Source organism: Neolamprologus multifasciatus, chromosome 16, assembly GCF_963576455.1.
Source record: "Neolamprologus multifasciatus chromosome 16, fNeoMul1.2, whole genome shotgun sequence".
NCBI classification, from domain to species: Eukaryota; Metazoa; Chordata; class Actinopteri; order Cichliformes; family Cichlidae; genus Neolamprologus; species Neolamprologus multifasciatus.
The window spans coordinates 18,934,135-18,956,512 of record NC_140454.1 but is presented as its reverse complement, the minus strand read 5'-3'; the positions used below and the strand labels follow the sequence as shown (position 1 = coordinate 18,956,512).

The following is a 22,378-nucleotide window of genomic DNA, read 5'->3' as shown; positions in this document are numbered from 1 at the left end:
CCCTCTGTGATCAGCAGCTAATCAAGGCTGCCCTAGTTAGGCAATGTTACTGAGCGCCAGAGTGCAGGCAGTGTTGGCGGGCAAAATTCTGCAAAAGTCTCCTTTACATGAAAAAACCTTTATCATATAAAGCAAACAGTCTGTTGTTCACCACATGTGTTATAAAAAAATTAATTAAAAAAACATCTTGTTGATCTCGTTGATCTCCCTTAATTTAGAAAACAGTGGTGCTCTTCGGCGATTCCTTTTAACAATAATTTATGTATGTTTTACCATTAGTGGTAGTGGTACATACCTTAAGTAAGTCTCTTCTATTGCGTTTGGATGTACCGCCACCTGCTGGCCACTTTGAGCTGGTGCTGGTGGATTAATAAGTCTCGCCAGTGTAATGGAGCAGTGAGGTATGTAATTAAAGCCTAGTTCAACTGCATTTTACAGTAACTTTCTAATCGTTCAATGACTTTTGTGTTTGCATGTAGTTTAAGCAATTTATTAACTTTTTAGTAACTTTGTTTTGTTCGCTAATGTGCTTTGATTGTATAAATTTCTTGTGTTTGCTATTTATTCCTGCTGCCTTACTATTTATATTTTACTCCTGCACACATAACTTTGTTGTACGTGTAAAATTACAATAAAGGAATATTCTATTCTTTTTTCCTACCTACTGAAACTGCACACAATTCTTGGCCATTGCTATTTAAATTTAACTGAACCCTGCAAAAATGTTTCATTCCTCTGAATTTTATCCCTCTTAAAAATCTCAGGTGGATTGTTTTGAATTAGGGCCTCAATCTTTGAGCCAAATAGTCATGGATGACTATTTGGGTGTCATTTAGTCTCAAGTGTTGATTGATGGTATTTAATGTTTAGCATATTCAAGGGATAAATATAGATCGGATATTTTGTTGTGTAAACAAGCTGATATATTTTACAGTGAACTGAGTGCGGGACTGTTCTGGAGTACTGAGTATCTGTACAAGTAATAAGTGTTCTGGGAAATTTTAGATGGACTCGTGAGCATATTTGTTATTTCTTTTGATGGGATTTGTTTGTTTTTTATTAAAAGTTGACATGAAAAGTTGGGTGGAACAGCGGTGCAGTAGTTAACACAATGCCTCAACACAAGAAGGTCCTAGGTTTGAATCCACTCTGGGACATTTCTGTATGGAGTTTGCATGCTCTCTCTGGGTTCTTTGCACACTCCGTAGACATGCATTGGTTTAGTTTATTGCTTATTCTAAATTGGCCATATGTATGACTATTGTCTCAATCCATGCTTTACCCCAGTTACTGTCTCTCCTAAGATAAGTGAAAGAAAATGACAATAGCAGTCAAACTGATACTTTACCAAGGAAAGAAAATGAGGCGTCACAAGTACAATGTTAATTTACTTCATGGTGTTCAATACCTATACAACTATCAGACTGATAGTTGATCTTTAACTAGTGTTAGATATTAACACTCAGATATCTTGGTCCGTATTGACATGATAGTGTCACAAAGTTGCTGCACGTTAGTCAGCTGTGCATCTTCTGTTCCACCACGTTACATCTTAGGCCTAGGGGTAACCTGAGCAAGTGCAAATGCTATTTATCGACTTCAGCAGTGAGCTATGCCAAAATAACAAACAAAAGATCTCTAAAAGGTCCTTAATCTTTCCAAAATAAAAATCAAACAAAAGACAATTTGCTACCTAAACTCCAAAAATAAGAAAAAACAGGTTTTAACAGATAAGGTTTCTCACACCTGAAAGGCTGCTGCATTATTTACAAAGGGTCTCATCTAGCACTCATAACACCAGACACACTTATACTCACTAAGAAAGTGTGGGACAAACGTTTTCACACAGAAACACTCAAGTCTACCATCAGAAACACTGGCTGTTTGTTGGGTGGTGGAGGTGGTTAGGAGTTGGCTGCCCAACCAATTATCCAATCTGGGAACAGGAATGAGTTCAACCCAGCCACTCAGCAGGCCCCAGATATTGGGTCATAACAACCACATCCTAAAGATGCTCCATTGGACTGAGATTTGATGACTGTGGAGGACGTTTGACTACAATAAATTTATAATTTTCAAAACACCAGCATGAGATGGTTTGAGCTTTGGGACTTATCCTGCTGAAAGCAGCCATGGATGGGTCATAATATGGTGTAAAGGCAAGTACAGCCATGGACTCATGTAACTGTCAGTGTTTACATCTTGAATACTTGTTCTTAGTCGAATTAACTTTTATCAGTGTGGTACGGAGCAACCTGCCCCTTTTCTTTGTGGCAAAATATATCCCAAAAAATAAAGAAAAATCAAATTTGAATGGAAAGGGGAAGAGGACTTACTGTGGAAGTGCTGCAAGTGAAGGATGTTGAAGCTGGACTCTATTCCTGCTTCCTGGAGGTTTTATGGCTCAGCACTGATGATGTCAATAAATTCTGCTCAGAGATGCTGATTCTTGTGAAAGTACTATCAGCTAAACTCCACACAATAGAGGTGTTAGTGTTCCTAATAAACTGTCATTACTGTGAAAGGGAGATTTTGAAGTTGGGTACAGTTTTCAGTCATGATTCTGTCAAGTTTAGTGGGTGCAAAGTTCTTTCATTTACTCATAGAGTAAAACGTCTGCTAACCTGACCTGAAGAAGAACATTAGCTTTCAAAAACACAAGAAACTACAGGGGTGGTGGTAAAATGTTTGAGCATGTATCGTTTAGTCACATATATATATATTTTTGCACTGACTCTGGATCAAAAATACACCTGCAGATCTTCCACAAGGTGGCAGTCTATACCACAGCAAATGTTCAAGCTTATCACAGCTCTACACTGTGGTTTCATATCTGGGTTTGTCACATGCCAAATTACAGATTCGTATAAGAAGCATATTAACGGTTCAGGAGTTTAATCCCACCTGTGCTTTATTCATGTGACGTCACAGGCAAATTAATCAGAATCAGAGATCGACTTTAAAGAGATATTAAAAGGTTTATTACAACAACTTATCAATTCAAATTTTATACAGAACTTTCACATTACAAGTACACTTTCAACACAGTATCACACCCCTTTTTTAATTTTAGCAATTAAGCCAAAAAGTAAAACAAGTAACCAAAGTTTTCACAACTCAAGTTGTAATAACTCGTTTAATTATATTTATCTGAGACATTATCAAATAAACAGTTAAATTCTCGCAGAGAATTATTATCTCATGCAGATAGCACATAACAGTAAAATCATACTTTAGGAAAACAATGAGTTAGCTTCTTGTAAAACTACACAGTAGTAAGCCAGTACAGACTAAGAGAAAAAGGCAAACTGACTTTATGGTGTAATTTGACTTCTTACAATTATTTGAATGAAATGCTCACAATTCTTACAGACTTGTAGTAGTTTAATATACATGATGTGATTCCAGTTCACATCTCAATGCTTTCGTTTTACATGACGACCTATTGAAAGAAAAAATGCATATCCTAATAAGACTGTTAAGGTCAGTTTTTAAACTGCTTACAAAGTTAATGTAATCAAAAGGGCTCAGCTACTGAATCCGGACAATCCTATAAAAACAAAGTACATAATACCAAGAAAGATCACGTACAACGTATCGTTGATGTTATTTACAATGTTTTCTAAAAAATGTCACCTAGAATTGCAACCATGAAAACAGCCTAATGTCATTAAGTGCTCCGCATTAGACGCTAAAGCCATTAAGAGTCACTTATAAAGCAGAGACAGTATACAAAGCAGGAGATCTCCTCTACTGAGACCCTTAAAATCGGAAAGAACGGCAATCAACTCAAACTAATCTGCATTAAAAATGTACTCAAGTCATTTATACAAAAACATTAATGGCACTGAATGAAGTCAACATCACCATGATTGAGTAATGGAAAATAAGGTACTGCAATCCTACAATCACTGCTTCAGGAACAATCAGACTACAGGTGGAATGTTAATGAAATAACACACGTTTCCTAATCGGCTCACCTCCAGAAGACTACCCTACAGGCAGAGGCGAGCTCACACATTCAAATTGCACAACTACAGCTGACCTCACTCACAGAAAATCAGTCAAAGTTCAAATCTGATTCAGACATTTACGTTTGTGTGATGCGACAGCACTTTAATCTACTTCTAAAGGAAAACAAAAACAGAGCTGCCTGGACTTAATGTACGGACTGTCTTTAAAAGTAAACCCGTCATATCTCTCAAATATGTGCAAAATGGAACAAAGTAAAGTTACTTTTAAATAAAAAGTGTCAGTTCTACTTCATTGTAAAGATAGTGCTTACAAAACGTCGTGAAGACGAAACAAGAAAAACTGCAAAATGAGCCACGACACGCTTTGGTACGGTCGCTAACGATTCGCTGATCAACCGCTGAAGCTGATCGCCTTTAAATTAAAAAGAAAAAAAACATAAGATTAATAAATAAGTCACACAAATACAAAAAAACTCCAAACACTTAAGAACCACGTGTTTTACATCTTACACCTAAAGTGCCTATTCTTTTGTCTTCATCGGTTCCAGAGAAAACATTGCATTTTTAAAATCAGGAATAAATTAAAAACAGTACGGTCCGAACTGAAGCTCAGAGAGAATCCCTTTGCTCTGCTCGTCAGAGAGACTGTAGAGGCGACGGCACTCCGGCGATGACGCTCGGGCACAGTTTGGGACGATCAACTCCCTGAAGGCTGAGACTGGTTGGCGCCCCTCCGCATTTGGCTCTCCTCTGTGCTCTGATTTGACGCGGTGGCGGCAGCGCCGGACGGGGCGGAGACGGCCGGGGTCGTGGAGGAGGAGCTGACCCCGTTGGAGGTGCTGACGGAGCTGTGCTGAATGGCCTCGCTCTGGGGGCTGCTCGGGACGGACATCTCCTCGCAGCTCTCATCTTTGTCGGTAACTGCAACGACGTCAGAAAAAAAAACAGAAAATGAGGGTTTGAGAAGCAGCCGTTTTATTTTACCGGATACTCTTCAGAAGGCTTGGGCTAGCTGTGTCACACAGGCCTAATCAGATGTAAAACAGCTATTTGCATGTAGCGTATGCAAACTGTTTCATTAATCCCCATAATGCTACTTCTGCACCCCTTCCTTTAATTAAAGCTCCAATGTCAATTTAAACCCACATCATAAGGGTACATTACATTCTGGGGCATGTGGCTGTGTTTCCCATCCCTAACTGCATTCTCATTTGTTTTTTGTTACCTTGCCAACTACTGCAGCGACAGATGATTACAGCACCTGATTTTAATGATGCTCACACTGGAGAGTAGGCAAGACTTGGAGTCGAAATGCCACCAGCTGTTAGGCAGTTGCATTGAATTAATTGGATCCTGATGGAAAAAAAAGACTCCACTCTCATGCTCTGTTTCATAAAGGAATAAGGAGCACAATGATAATTAATATTGCTAATGATATGAAGTCACTTGTGATGGCACTTTGTAATTAATGGCTGGGTTTCGTACTCGGGAACGTAAAATAGAAATTCCGTAGCAGGAAGACGCAATTAAAGAGCGATACAAATGTCTCCACATTAGAGGTTTCATCTGCCTTCTTGGCTGGACTTTGACCGCGTGATTTAGTGCGAGCGAATGTCAAAGAGCCATAAACTCCCTCGCTGCTTTACTGCGCAGAAGGTCAGCCTCGGAATAAATCAGCTTGGTGGTTTTTGTTTCATGTTCAAGTGAGCATTATTGCTCCTAACAACGGCAAGTGCTGGCTGCCCGATATTTCATAATGCTCTAAAATCCTGGTTCCCTGGACCGACAGGAGCTTCTTTCCGCTCTCTTGGTTCCTGAAGTGGGGTTCACTGTAGACAGATGGACAGCTTAGTGTGCCAAGTGAAAGCATGGCCTGGCTTGTTTGTGGGGCAGTCTGGGTAATTTCCTCCCACCTGCCATGTCTACGCTTGGGCAGGACGATGAAGGGTATTACAGGTTCTGGAGGGCCAGTTTGGCCTTATGGGGTATGTAACACTGAGAAAACGGAGCGCTTTACATGACTCACTCACAATTAAATAACGTGCTTTACTAATTAGCAAAATAGTTTATTTCAGTGATTCTCAACTGGGGTGCTCAAGCCACAGGGGGTAATTCTGTTGGAGGATTGTGGAGTAATCTGAAATAAACACAAATTAAAAGAAAATTATCTCTTTGTTAATGCTGCAGTTTTAAGTGTGAGAATGGCAGTTAGCAAGCGAGGAGAGATGTTCGCTATTAGTCGTGGATGGATGGACCGAAATATCTCAGCAGCACTTAGTAAACAGTTCAGTTTTAATACAAAAGCAGCTGTGAGAGAGAGCTAAAACCATCACAGGTTAAAGTTAGTAAATGTGACTGTTAAACACAATTCAGGTTAGTTTACTTCTGTTTGTGTGTTTCAACTCATCCATTTAGTTAAAACTACCACAGGAGGAAATAAAGTAACGTCTCTAGCCAGTCAAATATTAAAGAAAATTTGTTCAAATGAACATATCTAGGTCTTTAGCAGTGTATCATTAAGTATCACAATGTGATATATAGAGACTAACCACTTTATTAGGTACAACTTGGTAGTATAGCGTTGGACCCCAGTTTGTCTTCAGAACTGCCTTGATGATTCAAGGCATAGATGCAATAAGGTGCTGGAAGAAATTTTGTGCTATACTGACATGACTGTACTCATCACATACAGTTATGAGTACACTGACTTTATTGTCAAACAGCATGTCATTTTCAAGAAACCATTTTCAGATGATCTCAGCTTTGAGACATGGTTCACGGTAGAAGCAGTCATCAGAAGTTGTGCACCCTCTAATCATAAAGAGACAGACATAATCAGTGACCATGCTTGGGTAGGTTGTAGTGTTTAAACAATCCTCACTTGGTGCTAAGGGGCCCAGTGCGCCAAGAAAACATCCCTTACACCATTACACCAACAACCTAAACCTTTGATACAAGGCAGTATGGATCTATGCTGTCATCTTGTCTACACCATGTTCTAACCCTACCATCTAAATTTATGAATGAATGGAGACTCATCAGACCAGCCAACATTTTTCCAATCTTCTATTTTTCAATTTTGGTGAGCTGACAGGAGTGGTCTTCTGCTTCAAGGTTCAAAGTCATCAGAGATGCTCTTCTGCATAATTTAGTTATAAGATATGCAGAAGAGCTTTAGCTTTGGCATCAACAAAGGATTTTTACCAGAGAACTGCCGCTCACTTCAGATTATTCTCTGTAAACCCTAGAGGTGGTTATGTGTGAAACTGCCATGTGTGAGTGGCAGTTTCTAAAATACTCAAACCAGCCTGTCTTGCATCAGCAAAGTAAATCCCCTTTCTCCCACATTCTGATACTCAGTTTGAACTTGAGCAGGTCATCTTGACCATGTCTACATGCACTGAGTTGCTGCTGTGTGATTGGCTGAAGAGACGGTTGCTGCTTTGTCCCACAACTAATGAAAAACTAGTTTAAATGAACATAAGGGTGTTATTTTTTTAAGGTGGGCATCAAAAACTATTGGGAATCTTTGTATTCTGCCATTCAACCAGAGTTCACCTTACTTCCTTTCACTCTCATAATAGTTGGCATTCCTTCTAGGAGTTTTGAAACTCAAACACACCTGTTAGCATGAACCAAATTAATAAACTGTGGTATTAGAATAAAGTTCTACTTTTCCATAAAGTGTAACAAAATGTTGCAAAAGTGTTTCACAAACGTGTTTGCTGACACCCTCAGCAACCATGTGAGAAAGATGACCCACTTTATCTGTGGATTCTGCTAAAAATGTCTGCACCAAATGAGCCTTGGCTATGACAGCCCACTCTAGCCTGGAAACCATCAGTCCCATAATGCACATGACATGCGTCTGTGGGATGGTTAGCAATAAGAGATGCATAATGAACAGTGGAGCTTGGTGGCCACCCCACAATGAGAATGGTCTGCAGCACTGTCAAGCTTGCTGCTTTAATAGACTCATTTCAGTGGCAATCATTGTCAATACAAGTCAGCAGAGGTGTTCAGAGCAGTGGAGAAGTGACTTGGAGCCCATTTGCTCTGGCTGCATGCTGGCTCATCTGTGAAGGAAGGTGAGTTATGACCAAAAAATCAGACTGACAGAGCCCCGGTCTGGGGAAACAAAGAAAAATAGGTGATATATTTCTAAATGAGACTTTGTGATGATGCTGTACAGTCCAGGCTGACAACAGCAATTTGAATAAATAGGCTACAAATGGCACACTCTTCTCGCTTATTCAAATATCCACTAAAACGATTATTGTAAGCTAAAGATGTTCAAACAACAAATAAATGAATGGTTACATAAAAAGCATCCTTATCATCCTTTATAATTCAGTTCCTGGCACCTTTTATTCTCCTGAACATCCGTCCAGACACACTCAGCAGACATTAAACTTCATCTAACAAATGTTTATGTTGGTATCAAATGAGGAGGAAGTGCGAATACCACCTGTGGCCTCTTCACGGGAATGGGACAACAACGCCATTGAGAATTTGTCTCATACACCAGCACCCATAAATATCCAAACTTTTGCAAAGTTTGTCAAAAACTAACAGAAGAAAGGAAGCCAATATGTCAACAGCTCTTTTTTGTTTGGCCACACGTCCTTCTAGTGGTTAGCCGGAGCTCATTTTTAGACACGTTTCTCCAGAAGCCTCGGGCTGAGAATAATGGAGCATTACTCACTGTGATAGCCAGATTTCTTCTGCATGACGGTTACAGGGCAATCTTTATGAGCCAGAAGAAGCTGCTTCAGCCGAGCCACTTCGTTCCTCAGGTCGGTGACTTCAGTCTTGAGGAGTGAGGAGATACACAAGAGCGATCAGTGAAATGGCCACCGGAGCAAACAGCATGTCAGATATATAAACGACAGGTGCACACAGTTCAAATCCTACAAAATGATTTTCCAAACTAGATAAAAGGTTAGCTGGTAATTGTGTAAATGCAAATATTTATTTATTTTTTTTATTTATTCCTGTTGTAAGCAATGAGCTAAATTGGGTAAATATGAGTTCCAGGTTTAGCAAAGCTACACAATATGCTACAGTGGGAATGTTACTGCAAAAAATGAACCCCAAAATCTGCATATATACACTATAATAAATTCACATATGCATGAAGACACACCAAAAGCAACTTGAATATGAAAAACTCTATCGCTAATGAATTATTACTGGAAATGCAGAGTTGCATTTTAAAGACCTCGCCCACACGACCAGTCAAACTTCTAAAGACTCAGATGAGAACCGGTGAACACAGGGGGAAGGTAACAATACAACAAATGAATTCAGAATCAAGTATGCACTTTTTCATTTATGTATTTCCTGCACAATAATTATGAGCCTTCACTGGCTAGCGACCAGCGCATTTGTCAGAGGTGAGCTGTTCAGATTGTCAGAGCAACTTTGTAGATGTTGCTGAGATTTACGCTCTCGCGTCGTTACAGCTCCCGAGGGAGGTGAGGATTTCTGCATGTCGTAAAAGAGAGCCACATTACGTTGAAGGTGACTTTAACTGGATTTAGAGCGGCCAGGGGCCCACAGAACACCCAATGGCAGATTTAAGCTCGGGCTCTTCTCCTTTAAAAGACTATGGGTGGCTTAATCTATTAGTCTAAAAGCAGCCAATTTATTTGATTCCATCTGTTTAGTCTAGCTGGTTTTGGCAGGGTTGAGCTATTGTAAGACAGATTTAAACACAGCTGGAAGGAGCGTATGTATCACATCCAGCCAACACTGTATTCAGTGTGCTTCCACCATGACCGCTTTCATTTACAGGCAATAGAAAACAGGCACTATTTTCAAACGTGCCTACTAGTTCACGACAGAGACAAACATGTGCCAAAAATTCCAGCTTCAGTAACGCCAAACTGCGTCATTTTATGACATTGTATTTTAAACGGTTACTAAAATGGACTTTTGAGAGTGAAAAACTTATCTGGAACTTTGTGATTTAATCGAAATCGAGCAAATGGGCCTTTGGTGATGCTGGAAGCTCTGTGAGCTGCCTGGTCTGACACCTCATTAAAAAGCCAGTTAAGGATGATGTTAAAATAATTGTGCATCATTAGAGGCAGTTTTGCTGATCAGCTGGGCCATGTCAGCATGAGTTTAAAAAAACAGAAAGCAGCACTGCTGATTAATGCCCTCGTATGAAGCGTCCTTTCTTCTCAGCCACATGTTGTTGTTTTTTTGCAGTTAACAGATAAAACTCTTTGATTTCATAACCTTATTCACTCACCTATCCTTTCCTTTTCATCTGCCTTTATTTAAATAAAATCCTAAGTAGCGCCGGCTGACAAGTGCTGATAACTTCTTTTTGAACCAGACGATATTAACAACGTGAACCCGTTTATTTTCCGCTGCTGTGTATTCCCTCCTCCACCCTGCACATCTTACTCTGCTTTCATAGAAAAATAAGACAGTGAGCAAATAAACACCACATCTCATTTAATTGTCTGGAACACCGATGTGCCGCACCCCCGGCTCACACTTATCAACAGAGACAGCAGATACATGAACTGTTTCGAACTTGTCAGCATCAGATCCTAATTGCTTCCAGCGAAATGAAGGTTCAAAAAGACACCTTTCCCTAGGAGATTTTTGAGGCCATTCAGTAAACTGCTGAGACAGAAGCGAAGACACGCTTGTGTGCGGCTGACATCTGGAGGATACATCTTTATTGACAGGGACACATCGATGTAAAGGGCTCACACACCGCTGCTGTCACACGGCAGCTCTTCTTAATCGGCTTTAATGACTTCATCACCGCAGAAGGGAAAAGTCTGTGTACGGACGCATACGCTAACATTGTACAATGACAAACAGACACCACAGAGTACGAACACGTACATACACAAAATGACACACTAATAGATCTGAGCGCACAACAAAGAAAGACGAAGGGGTGGTTTGTTTTTGGGCTTTTTTACATGCAGCAGATGAAAGAAATACGTAAAGAGCACCTGTAGGCGTGCGTTCATGGAGGCGAGGTCCTCAGCCTTCTTCTCGAGAGACTGGACCCACACCTTCCTCTTCTGCCTACAGCGAGAAGCTGCGGCTCTGTTCCGCTCCAGGAATTTACGCCTCTTCTCGTCGGGGTCTTCGCTCGTTGTTCTGCGCCGCCGACCCCCTGTGCTTGGTGGGTTTGGTGCAGGGGGCACCGGGGAAGCCTGTACAACAACAACAACAACAACAATACTAATAATGGAAAGTATAATTGGAAGTGGTCCTGCTACTGAGTGACCACTTTGCCATCACTCTTTGCCATTAAACACAACAGGAAAGGGAGATTATTCGTTTATATTCTGCCCAACTCTGTTTGAACAGCTGATTGTTGTGTCTGGTGGACACACTACACAATGTCAGACTTTTATAATGTTTATTTAGCACTAATTAGAAATGTCAATATTAATATTTGCATTGATATTTATGATGTATAATTGTATTGATATTTTGACTTCCATACATACATATTTACCCTCACTCTCACTGTACCTGTTACCTGTATGAACTTCTGCAACATTTTAAAACCAAAGCCATGATTAAATACTTTGATAAGCAACAAAAATGGATGATTTCTTTGCATTAGTCTACATTCAAATATAGCTGAAGATTTAAGACACACAAGAGTAGCTTCTTATATGAAATATTAATAAAACAATAAACTGTGAAGATATAGGTACTTACAGGTGTCTCTGTGGTGGAGGTGGCTGGCTGCTGCAGAGAATGTGGAGAGGGTGCCTCGGTTGTGGGCAGGTGAGGAGCCGGAGTAAGGATTGCGGTCGGGGCTGGAGTTGGGGTTGGAGTCGGGACAGGAGAAGCAGGGGCAGCGGTGTGTGTTACAGCACTGCTTTGGATTTCACCACCATCTCCATTGGTTACCTGAGGAAGCTGCTGGCTTAATGTGGCTTTCAATTTCTGGAAACAGAATTTGGCAAAGCAGGTTAATAAAAACGAGCACTGGTTAGTACAAGAAGGAAAACATGTAAAAAGCAAGTGATGTAAAAAAGGAGGCCATATGGTCTGCTAAAGTGCACATTAAAAGGTGTGGCCATTAAAAAGTTGTATTTCTGAAAAATTCACTGTCTATCACAGCACAAAAACTACGGATCATATACTTTTACTTTTACTGGGAAAAATGAAAGGTTACTCATGTCGACCAAAATTTTTATTCTACAACATATCAATAAACAAACTAAAATCTCTCATTTACAAAAGCATCCTGATATTTTGTCTTTGTAGACTTACAGGGTAGGTTCTCGTTCTTAAATGTGGCTGTATGCTAAGATGTTTTATAGTACAGGGTTATAGTTGGACACTTGGACCCTAGTCTCAGTTCTTATGTAATCTGGAACAAGTTTCCTTTCTTCTCAGCTTGCAGCTGTAATAATCTATACTATAACTATACTATAACTAACCAGTCTGTCTGTCTGCACTGCTCACAAACCCCCCTCCACAGTCCCGCTGCACTATGCTGCCTCCACTGTGCTTCACTGTAGAGGCGTTGTTAGTCAGGTGATGGTGGCTTTAGAAATTTCCCTAATCTATACTTCACAATTTCAGGTCTACAGACCGTTTCTATGATTTCATAGCTTGGACATGAGCTGTGATACATTTCAAAGATCAACTTCAGGAAACAGGACTGGATCATGAAAAAATTATCTGAATACTTTCTAAGAAAACTGCAAAAAAAAAAAAAAAAAAAAATCAGGGTAACTAAACACCAGTTCTAGCCACACTGCAGTAAGCTAATACAACACATTACAACATTAAAATATTATTTTAATTATTTATCTTAAAAATAGCCATATTTGAACTAGTGGAATACTGTGTCAAGTTACAGCACAGACCTCAACTTGCTAAGCATGTGGTCAGGAAACATTTGGGCTTAGTGTCAATTGATTATATGAAGTAGCTACAATATTTCTATTGCTTGCTGTATAGGTAGCTAACACATAAGCCAAGGTCTACAGCAGTATCATACATTGAGTGTATGTACAAACTGTATGAGTAGTAAAATAGGTAAAACAATGTAGTAAATAAGTAGTAATTAATATAGAATAATACAGTGAAACAGGGTATTAAAATGAATAACGTAAAGAGGAAAATTACTGTGAAAGGGTTTCAGAATGTTTATGACATTTTTAGAGTTATGCTTAAAATTTACTTGCATCCTAAGATTTTCATTTACCGCATTCTTAAATTTATTTTGCACATGTTGAAACGTGATCTGGATAAAACTATTAATAAAGGAGTCTTTTAACACTTCCCCTAACCATGTTACACACAAACAATCCCTGCAATTCACAGGTCAATTCCTCTAGCATCAAAGACGCAAACAAACAAGGTGAAAGTGAATGAGCCTTTGGAAGCAATAACAGAGTGAGAGGGAATGCATTTACATGAGAAAACAGAGGACCACATTATTCTAGCAACTACCTTTGCCAGACCAATCTATCTACCAAATTAGTTTATCGTGTAATACCCTTCCAGAAGCTCTTCTGGCAGAAACAAGATATTATTCTCTTGGAATGGCCCACAGAAAGAGGGAAAAGCCAGTCAGATTCATATTTCATCTCTGCCATGGAAACCTCATCAGTGTAATAACCCTCCATCTCATGGGTGTTATTCAACCATCTGCTACTATATTACTTATCTTTATTTTGCAACTAATTAACAGCATAATCTTCTAAATTCAGCAAGTTAATTATCATTATTGTGGTCTTTGCAGCATCATCAGTCCTTGTAAAGTGCCGTCTCCGCGCCCCCCGAGAGCTAGGTGGGGGCGGGGAGCGGGCAGGTTGAGCTGGGGGTCTGTTTTCTTGACGCAGGCTCATTAGGTGTTTGCTGATGAGCTGAGTGCGGTGGGAGGCGCCGCGAGTAAGAGGGGGGATGCAGGTCAGGCAGGATTCTGCTGAACAAAAGGTTCCATGCAGGGTGAGGCCGACTTAATGTGCCTCACTGAGCGTGTGCCAGGATGCCCCCAGCTGGCTCTCGCAGGTAGCCCCCCTCTGGTTGGCCCTTGTGACGGCGTGCTGAGCTCAACGCTGTCTCCGCGTTTGTCATCTCCATACCCCATGATCCCCGACAACTCCCTGCCCCTCCCTTTACTCCTTCCTCTTCCTCCTTCTCACGAGTCAGGATCAATCCTACCCTCCCAACACACACAAACACACATACCTCCTCTCTGCAGTTTAGCTGCTAATTTCCAAAGGCGGAGCATGCTGCGAACACTTACAGGTTCTGTGATCCGTGCTTCATCACATTGCCACTGATTTCCCACATAACACTTTGTATCTCTGCCCTTCAACTATCACTGTTAATACAGGACAACAAGACTGCTGCGACCATGTTCTTCCTACAGAGAGATATCTGAAGCATTTTTGGTTTTTTGTAGATGGATTATGTTAAATTAGAAGGGCAGGCACAAGTGTTTTTATTCTGTTCCTGATTAATTCGCAAATTATTTTCTCAAATAATTGATTAATCATTTATTTATGTCACAAAATACTGAGTAAATCAGCCAATCGACACACTGCACATGGAATAATAAATCATCTGCACCATTTTTTTGATACCACAAACCCAGTTCTGCTCATCACTTATGAAGAAAGCAACCTTATTGTCTTATTGTTACTCATTAGACTCTCTCATTACCTTGGCTGTTATCACCTCTCTCAAATGGGGAATAACAGCTTCGGTGTGGAAACAACATTTGATGTAAATTAAAGAAGAGATAATAAATACCAGCTTTGCTTCTGACTGGGCCGGCTGAGGCTGTGGCGAGGGAGGTCCTGGGATTCCTGGGACGTTAGGCACTACGGTGACAGGTCTGACAAGCTGACAGCAGACACACAGACACAAATCAGCACAGAGAAAATTAGTCTTCGGCAGTAAAAAGGCACCCAGTGCTCCCCCCACAACGTAAACATACACACACATACACACACAGCCATGGCAGGCTCTCAGAGTTTCCTCATATCTCAGCCTCATTAGGTTGGATGGCCTGTTATTTTGTGGAGGCAGCGCCACATGGAGATGCAGTGTGCACGCTAATGAACCTCTGCCTGCCTGCGTGAGAGCATATGGACAGGGAAGCTGAAGAGAGGATGGAGAGACATGAGTCAGAAGGCCAGACTTGGGCCTCCTCTCACAGCCGCTGACAATGAGACAGAGGGAGATGGGAAGAGCTGGGGGGAGGGGGTTTGATCGAGTGAAAGGGAAGCCCACTGGTGGCTCATGTTCACCATCTACTTTTGCCCTCCTTTACTTGTCAAAGGCTTTCCATATCCCCACAGACCAGGAAGACAGAGGTTTTCCCTGCTGTGCCTCTATCAGGAGATAATCGACTGCTGCTCAGTGTTCCACATAGATAATCAGGACTACAGCGAACAATAAGACAGGCAACCACATGGGAGAGTTCAAGAAATACCAACAAGGCCTTCATTTACAACATATTTCTAGATGACACGCAGCCACGCTGTTCGCAAAATAAACGAGTGGCATCATCTATGGCTTCCACTTTAAATTACGGGCGCTGATTTTGATTATACAAGAAAAAACAGGAGTAAAACGTGCTGGACAGAAGCCCGCTGCACCTCAGCCAAATCCTGTGTCTCTGCCACAAGTGAACTCTAAAGTCCATTATTTCAGTCAGCCTCTCCAGCTTTACACTGACTGCCAAATCTGAGGTGCCAACGTTGTAAACAGTCCCTCTGTCCAACTACAGCAAAAAAAACCAAACAAACAAAAACAACAAACAAAAAAGAGGTTAATTTAATGTATCGCAATAGCTCAATATCAATGTCATCCGAGAGGGATTTGAATTGTAATCACTTGCGTTGCTGTCCATTAATGTTTGAAAGCAACAGTGGAGTTCCTGTGTTTTCACGTTAAATGGAAAACAACATTTCACATGGAAACTGGTGATCAGTCGAGCATGAAATCAATCGACTCATTTGGTGAAAACAAATGCTTTCGTTCATTAGTTAATTCCTTCTTTTCCATGGAAACAGCAGTTGGCGACTGACAACCGGGCACATTACATCTGCCGCAGAAGCTCAAAAGCTGCACAACAGCTCCTAAATAAACTTCACAACAAGATTATTTCAGTAATAAATAGCTCTGACTCCTCTATTTGTCCTGTAAATAATGGTTGCTGCGCGTTGATCCGTTTAATCAAATAAACACCAAAATATTCAGCTTCTACACAAAAGTGTTTTCACACATGAACTCTGGAAAATGTCGCGATAAACACTGTTTAAAAATTACCTTTTTTAAATACAGCATACGGCATAAGATAATTTCCTTCAGCTACATTCTCACTCCTTGAAATACTGTGTGTGGTTTCGGTGCTGCCTAACTGGAGCATGCAGGTAACAGGTACTAGACGACTAACTGCTAGCTGTGAATTCACAAAAATATTACCTGTGCTTCTCACATCAACACAAGACTTTGTATCACAGAGCTGGCAGGTTAAGGGTAAAGACTGGCTAACATTCACAAAAGCACCTCTGCCAGATGATATCAGGAAAAGTTCTGCCCCGTGCGTGTGTGAAAGTAGCATAAAAGCACAATGAAACACAATGCTGACAGACTATTACTGGGCATAAAACTTACAGGAATTGTAGTTGGAATATGTACACTTGAGCTTGTAATAGATGCAGGTATAGCAACTGGCATGGTCTGGCCATTAGGCAGCTGTAAGAGCACGGGGAAGGTACCAGACACTGGGCTGAAAGAGGAAAGAGGGATTCACAGTGAGGCAAACAGTAAGCTTTGTGATTAACACAAAATGGAATATGTCACAAATTAAAGACAGGAGCAACTACAAATATACAACATGATGTCATATTCAGGCAAACTGATGGAAATTAAGGTGTAATCAAGACAAAAAACAAACAAACAGAAAAAGCACCCGTAAGAAAAAGAGTCAAACAATATCTTCAAAAGATCCAGTGTTACTGCTATATTATGACCTAATGAATGACATCAGTATTGCCCAGATATTGACTTCTGGTAACACACAGGGCTTCACTAAATCATCTGTGTCAGGATTTCAAATATTAAAGAATATCTACTATTAAAGGGAAAGGCCTCTTGAAGCCTTACTGTGAGTACGACAAGCATTTAGCACCTGATTCACTGACCGTCTATGCCAGCGAAAAAATCCTGTTTTAGCATTAATTTTGTGACTGAAAGGTGTTTCCCTTTTAGAGAGAGAAATCTGAGAGGAGAGTATTTAAATGAATTATATAAACACCACTTATTGTGGTTTGTGGCATACACTATTTAACCCTGAAATAAGCATGCCTTTTTCAGTGCCTGACATAGCAAGGATAGTTGTGTATAGGAGAGTTAATTTAGGATAAATTGGCTTGGGGTGGGTCACTCAAAGCTTTGGGTGCAGGTGTCAAAGTTTTGGCTTAATCCTGCACATCTTCACTGAGAGCTTAAGGTTCAGTGTCTGTGACTGAAGACTCTGACTTTATTTATCTTCAAAGTTGGGAAATGACCTTGTTATAGCTCTCAAAGACATAAGTTCAATAAAATGAAGCTCGGAAAGTTTAGAATTTCCACAAAAAAGGGAGCTCAGTTAAAAAGGAAATACAAAAAAAGTGATGAGCTCACAAAATTAAAGATGACACAATAAAGAGCTCAAATCTAAAATGAATGCAAATGAATCAGACTTCATCCTTGTATCAGAACATATTAAATCTCCTTCAGCCATCTTTCTTTTATCTGACTTTCTAAGCTGTTTCTGGAAAGAAACTCATAAAGTGCAAAGCCCACAACCTACAGCTCCTACTGTGTGCCTGTGACTCCCACTGCTCTTGGTACATCACACTGGTCATTATTAAAATGAAATAGCTGCATCTGTGTTCAAAGATGAACAACATGAACACTGTTAGTAGATCACCTGCAGAACTTTCCATGCTAATTTGCCCTGCTTAGTAAATCATGTGCACAATAATGAAAGGTGCTGCTATGTCAATTTCATCTGCTGGAGGAAAAGCTACAGTGTGGGTTTTTATAAACTGATTAACTAAAAAAAATTAGTCTTTCAAGAGACAAAAGAGGTTGCATGGACTAACATGTGGGACATCAGCAGGAAGAAAACCATTCCACTCAGTACAATTGTGAGTGCAGTTAGCATTTTGCGACCGACTGAATTAAGTTTTCTTTGGTTAGCCTTGTGAAAAATAAATAAATAAATAATTCTAACTAGGTTTTGATTTTGGCTCTCTGCCAAAGACGATAATCAGAGGATACTGGAGCAAAATAAAGCACAAGACTTGCTGTGACGGTGATGATTATGTGAAAACCCCGTTCATGTTTTTTTTCTCTAAGTCTCAGATTTTTCATCGATATTTGTATATTTGAGCAACACTGATTTTTGTTCTTCAAAGACGGAATTTAGAGCCAAAAGAAAATGTTCCTGCAGAATGCAAATAAATTCCAAAACAAATAAGCACATGCCTCATGAAATATGAGCTCACCATGGCAAAACTGCACAAAAATGATTTGGAAAAGGAAACGATGATTTAATAGAACTAGGATCTTAAGAAACGGACACATTTGGTTACTTACACTATAGGCCTATTAGTAGATGGGACTTGGGTAATAACAGAGCTAGATGTTGGCGATGGGAGAGCTTGCTGTATTACAACATTAGCATCTGAGGTTGCTAGGAGTACATTGGGAACTTGGAGGGATGCAGGATGGACTATAGTGGATGTTGGCAGTGAGGCTGGCTGCAAAGATAAATCCTGGAAACATCATAGAAGATCTTAGCTGAATGAAGTGTTTAACTGACACCAGATTACTTGAATGTTTCCTATAATAAGATGCTGTCACTCTTTCCTCAACATCAGGAATAAATAATATGAGCAATCAAGTAAAAGGTATTTGTCTGAATCCAACTAACATTTGTGTAGTACTGCTAATCTTTTCAGTTTTAGTGTATTAAAAACAGAATAAGACAAGTTAAGAGTTCAAAATTAAATGATATTAAGCAGAAAGTCCCAATGCTTCACAAAGCGGATTTGCACATTTCTGATCGCAGGAGTAGAGAACGTCCTTCATTAGAGCGTTGTAAATACTCTATGGTTAGAAAAAATGCCAGAGGCAGCTTAAAGTGCCTACCTTGTCATCATTTGTAGTAGACTCAGGATGAGGCAGAGGGCTATCTCGATGTGTCTCTATCACTGTGGGCTCCTCAATTTTGTTGCGGATGATAGGTGTCGCAAGAGGTGACAAATCCAGGGGTAGCTGTGGAACAACAACAAGCCCAAAATGATCACAAGAGTGAACACAGACAAGGCTCAGATGATCTGCTTACACATCTAACAGCGAGAACCACCTTTTTAATTTCATCTTCAGTGGCTTTTTTGAAGTCATGGTCAAAAGGACTGGCGAGTTCATTGAAGAGCCCGACCTCCTCGCAGTTCTTCAGGAAGCGAGTAGGCGTTGGGGTTTGGTCTGCAAGGGAGGAAACTCTTGAGCACAGAGACGGAAATGTAAAGCATCCATCACCTCTGAATATTCCATCTAACAGAGCACTCACCAGCAATGATAACACTGTCATTCCGAGCAGGGCCAAACTTCAGGGTCATCTCATGTTTGTGTTTGTGGACAGCCAAGTGGTCTTCATTTGTGAATCTCTATGCAAGGTTTCAAAAAATACAGCAAGTGTGACTGATGTGACTGAAAGAAGTCTTACTTAAGTCTTACTTAAACCTTAAAATTTTAATTCTGACCAATAATTTAGTCTTCTACGTCATGGCTGGATTCTAGCTTGACAGCATTACGGCCTCTAACGTGTGGCTGTCGAAACTCATTATAAGCTTTAACTGCAAAAGCTGTTATATAATTGTGCCCAACCTGTTTAGTTTTATGAGTATTGACTAAACAACAGAAACAAATCCTGCTGACCAAAACCACGAGCAACTGAGCAGCAACAAAGCAACTCTAATGTTACTATGAACGTAAAGCAGACCTGACTAAGTAAAATGGACTCTAACAAACACTGGACATTGGACTTCATGAGGTTAAATAGCACGATCTACGTATGTACTTATCAGACAACTCACTGAGTACAGCAAATACACATCTAACACCTGTGACACACTAGACATGCCCTCAGAACTGTGAAAAGGATCTCAGGACTCTGAAGACCCATTTATATACATTAAGTCAAATTAAGCATCTCCAGATATTAGATGAGCAGTAAGTAAATAAATGAAGAAGCTTATTTTGATCTATTTAGTCACGTTAATTTTGTTTTGATGAGCCAAAATACTTTATTTTTCTAATGAATATTTATTTGTTTCCTATGCAGACAAGAGGGAATAATTACGAAGAAAAACTAAATTTGAAAAATGCAGATTATCATTGCTTATTGGTCAAATTGTCATTTAAATCACTGGCAATGGTATTTGCATACATTTCACAAGTGGAGCCTCTTTTTTTAGATAACAGGTTGTGAGTCTTTTAGGACAATTTCAATACTTTTTGGATTCAGTTGATCTGAAATTTATGTATTTTAGCACAAAAATTAATTAGTTAAGTGTAGATTTTGACCAAAACCTAGACTTTAGTGGGTTTTAGATCATATAATACATAGAGTATGTCAAAATTACTTTAAAAACATCACAACAAAAAACAGAGGGGGGGGGGGGGGGGGGGACGTGGAAATGTGGATCCAGTCATGTTCATCTGTACAGTGAGATTTATGAAACACCTGTGATCAAAACTTACCTGTCCACACCCAGGAGCAGTACATAGGAAAGGTTTATCATCACTCATATTAAGGAATTCCTGTTACTTCGCCCTGAAATAACAAAAAAATAAAAATAAAAAAATAAAAGATAACAATGATATATATATATATATATATATATATATATATATCACACCTGCAGATATGCAATGATGTATATCTCAAGAGCTGACGGTATACAAATAGGGCTATAGCAAATAATAATTAGTGAGAATAAATGTAGCTCATAAATGTGTAAATACAGGGTGGTTGGAGAATGCAGTGGTTAGAAAGCAGAGCTGGAAATTTGGACAAAGCCTATGGATGCAGGGCGGCTGCTTTGGTTGTTTACACTCGTTGTCATCATAAAGAGGATTATCGCTTCACTTGTTTTGGCACAACAAGCGACTGAGCCACGCATCCAGGGCTATCATCATCTGACAGCTTCTGTGCTGTAAATATAGCAGCTCATTTTTAACAGACATCACACACATGAACATCTCACTATTACGTTACTACATATGTAGCGCTCATCTCTTCCAGTCGCTTCCACGGAATAGCCTGAGCCCTGCGTTAACATACTAGCGTCGCCATATTAGGAGCTAAATATCACTGTAAACAAAGGAGATGTCAGCGTTTGTTTCGAGGCTGTCTCGTCGTAACGGAGCACGAGTACCTCACGGTCCCAGTAATTATGTCTTTTACCACAGCTTTTTACCCATTCGCTATCAGTTTATGTGGTCACTTACCCCCTCAGCCACAACCCTCGATTTCCAAAATCCCACGGTCGTACTAAAGCATCGCGAGAACAGCTATGACTCTTCCGTAAACGTCACACTCGGACCGACGAGCCACATACACTTTGCTTTTGTTCTGTCATTGACCTTCAAGTAGTTTTGGAAAAGAATTAGGAAAAGCAGACATGTTTTAAGGCATATAAAATATCCTTGCTAACAACAGTCATATTTCTGATGTTTCTCCTTCCAGAAAATTACTGATTTAGTTTTCAGTGTTTTCTGGAGGCTCCAACTTAATCCCTTTTATTATTTTTTATACATTAAACAATCTTTATTCATTTTGTTATTTTTATTATTATTATTTTTAATGTTGTAACCTTCCAAGATTTTTTTAAGTGTTAAAAAAGTAACAGATCCGATATGTTATCTGACCAGAATCCTTTTGTCACTGCTGATGCTCAAGACTTTCAAGGTTTTAAACGTGATTTTAGGCAATCTGTGAAAGGCTCCGGTCCCCCATGAGCTGTTTTGGATGTGTGAGAAAAAGGGTGGATATAAACCATAAACCATCCCTAGTTAACTGCACTAGTTTACAATATACACTCCATTTTGAACTTGGTTTTATATATATATATATATATATATATATATATATATATATATATATAAATATATATATATATATATATATAAAACACCATTTTATATTGTTATACATTTGGATCTATGCTGTATCATTTCTTTTCATTACAAGTGACAAATATTACCTTATCATAGTAAAGGATTGTACAACTGTTTGGGTGAGCCAAATCTTAAACAGATATTTAAAGATCACCCTTGACAATGAATGTTAAGCATTTCTGCTTGATAAGTGACTTAATGATTAT

The 22,378-nt window shown here is 39.7% G+C and overlaps 1 protein-coding gene across 2 annotated transcripts; it reads right to left on the bottom strand.

Moving 5' to 3' along the window:
• Positions 1 to 1,039: 1,039 nt before the first annotated feature.
• Positions 1,040 to 22,113, bottom strand: atf2 (activating transcription factor 2). 2 transcript variants are annotated; one of them, XM_085136100.1, is made up of 12 exons: positions 20,912 to 22,113; positions 20,754 to 20,826; positions 19,561 to 19,657; positions 19,357 to 19,475; positions 19,140 to 19,265; positions 18,585 to 18,763; positions 16,614 to 16,728; positions 14,742 to 14,834; positions 11,682 to 11,912; positions 10,958 to 11,164; positions 8,680 to 8,785; positions 1,040 to 4,895 (listed from the first exon to the last, which is right to left on the bottom strand). In XM_085136100.1, exons 2-12 carry the CDS (start codon positions 20,799 to 20,801, stop codon positions 4,672 to 4,674), a joined length of 1,545 nt encoding a protein of 514 aa, XP_084992226.1. In that variant the 5' UTR covers positions 20,802 to 20,826; positions 20,912 to 22,113; the 3' UTR covers positions 1,040 to 4,671. The 2 variants fall into 2 exon arrangements, with proteins under 2 accessions (XP_084992226.1, XP_084992225.1); XM_085136099.1 differs by having other exon boundaries at positions 21,504 to 22,113.
• Between the last annotated feature and the right edge of the window lie 265 nt (positions 22,114 to 22,378).

What these genes read in the sequence shown, in the direction of transcription:
- atf2 (XM_085136100.1), bottom strand. Translation starts at nt 20,801, where the DNA reads ATGAGTGATGATAAACCTTTCCTATGTACTGCTCCTGGGTGTGGACAG. An exon ending in CTGCTCCTGGGTGTGGACAG is followed by an intron (nt 19,658 to 20,753) that starts GTAAGTTTTGAT and finishes AACCTTGCATAG; the next exon opens with AGATTCACAAATGAAGACCA. An exon ending in TGACAGTGTTATCATTGCTG is followed by an intron (nt 19,476 to 19,560) that starts GTGAGTGCTCTG and finishes CCTCCCTTGCAG; the next exon opens with ACCAAACCCCAACGCCTACT.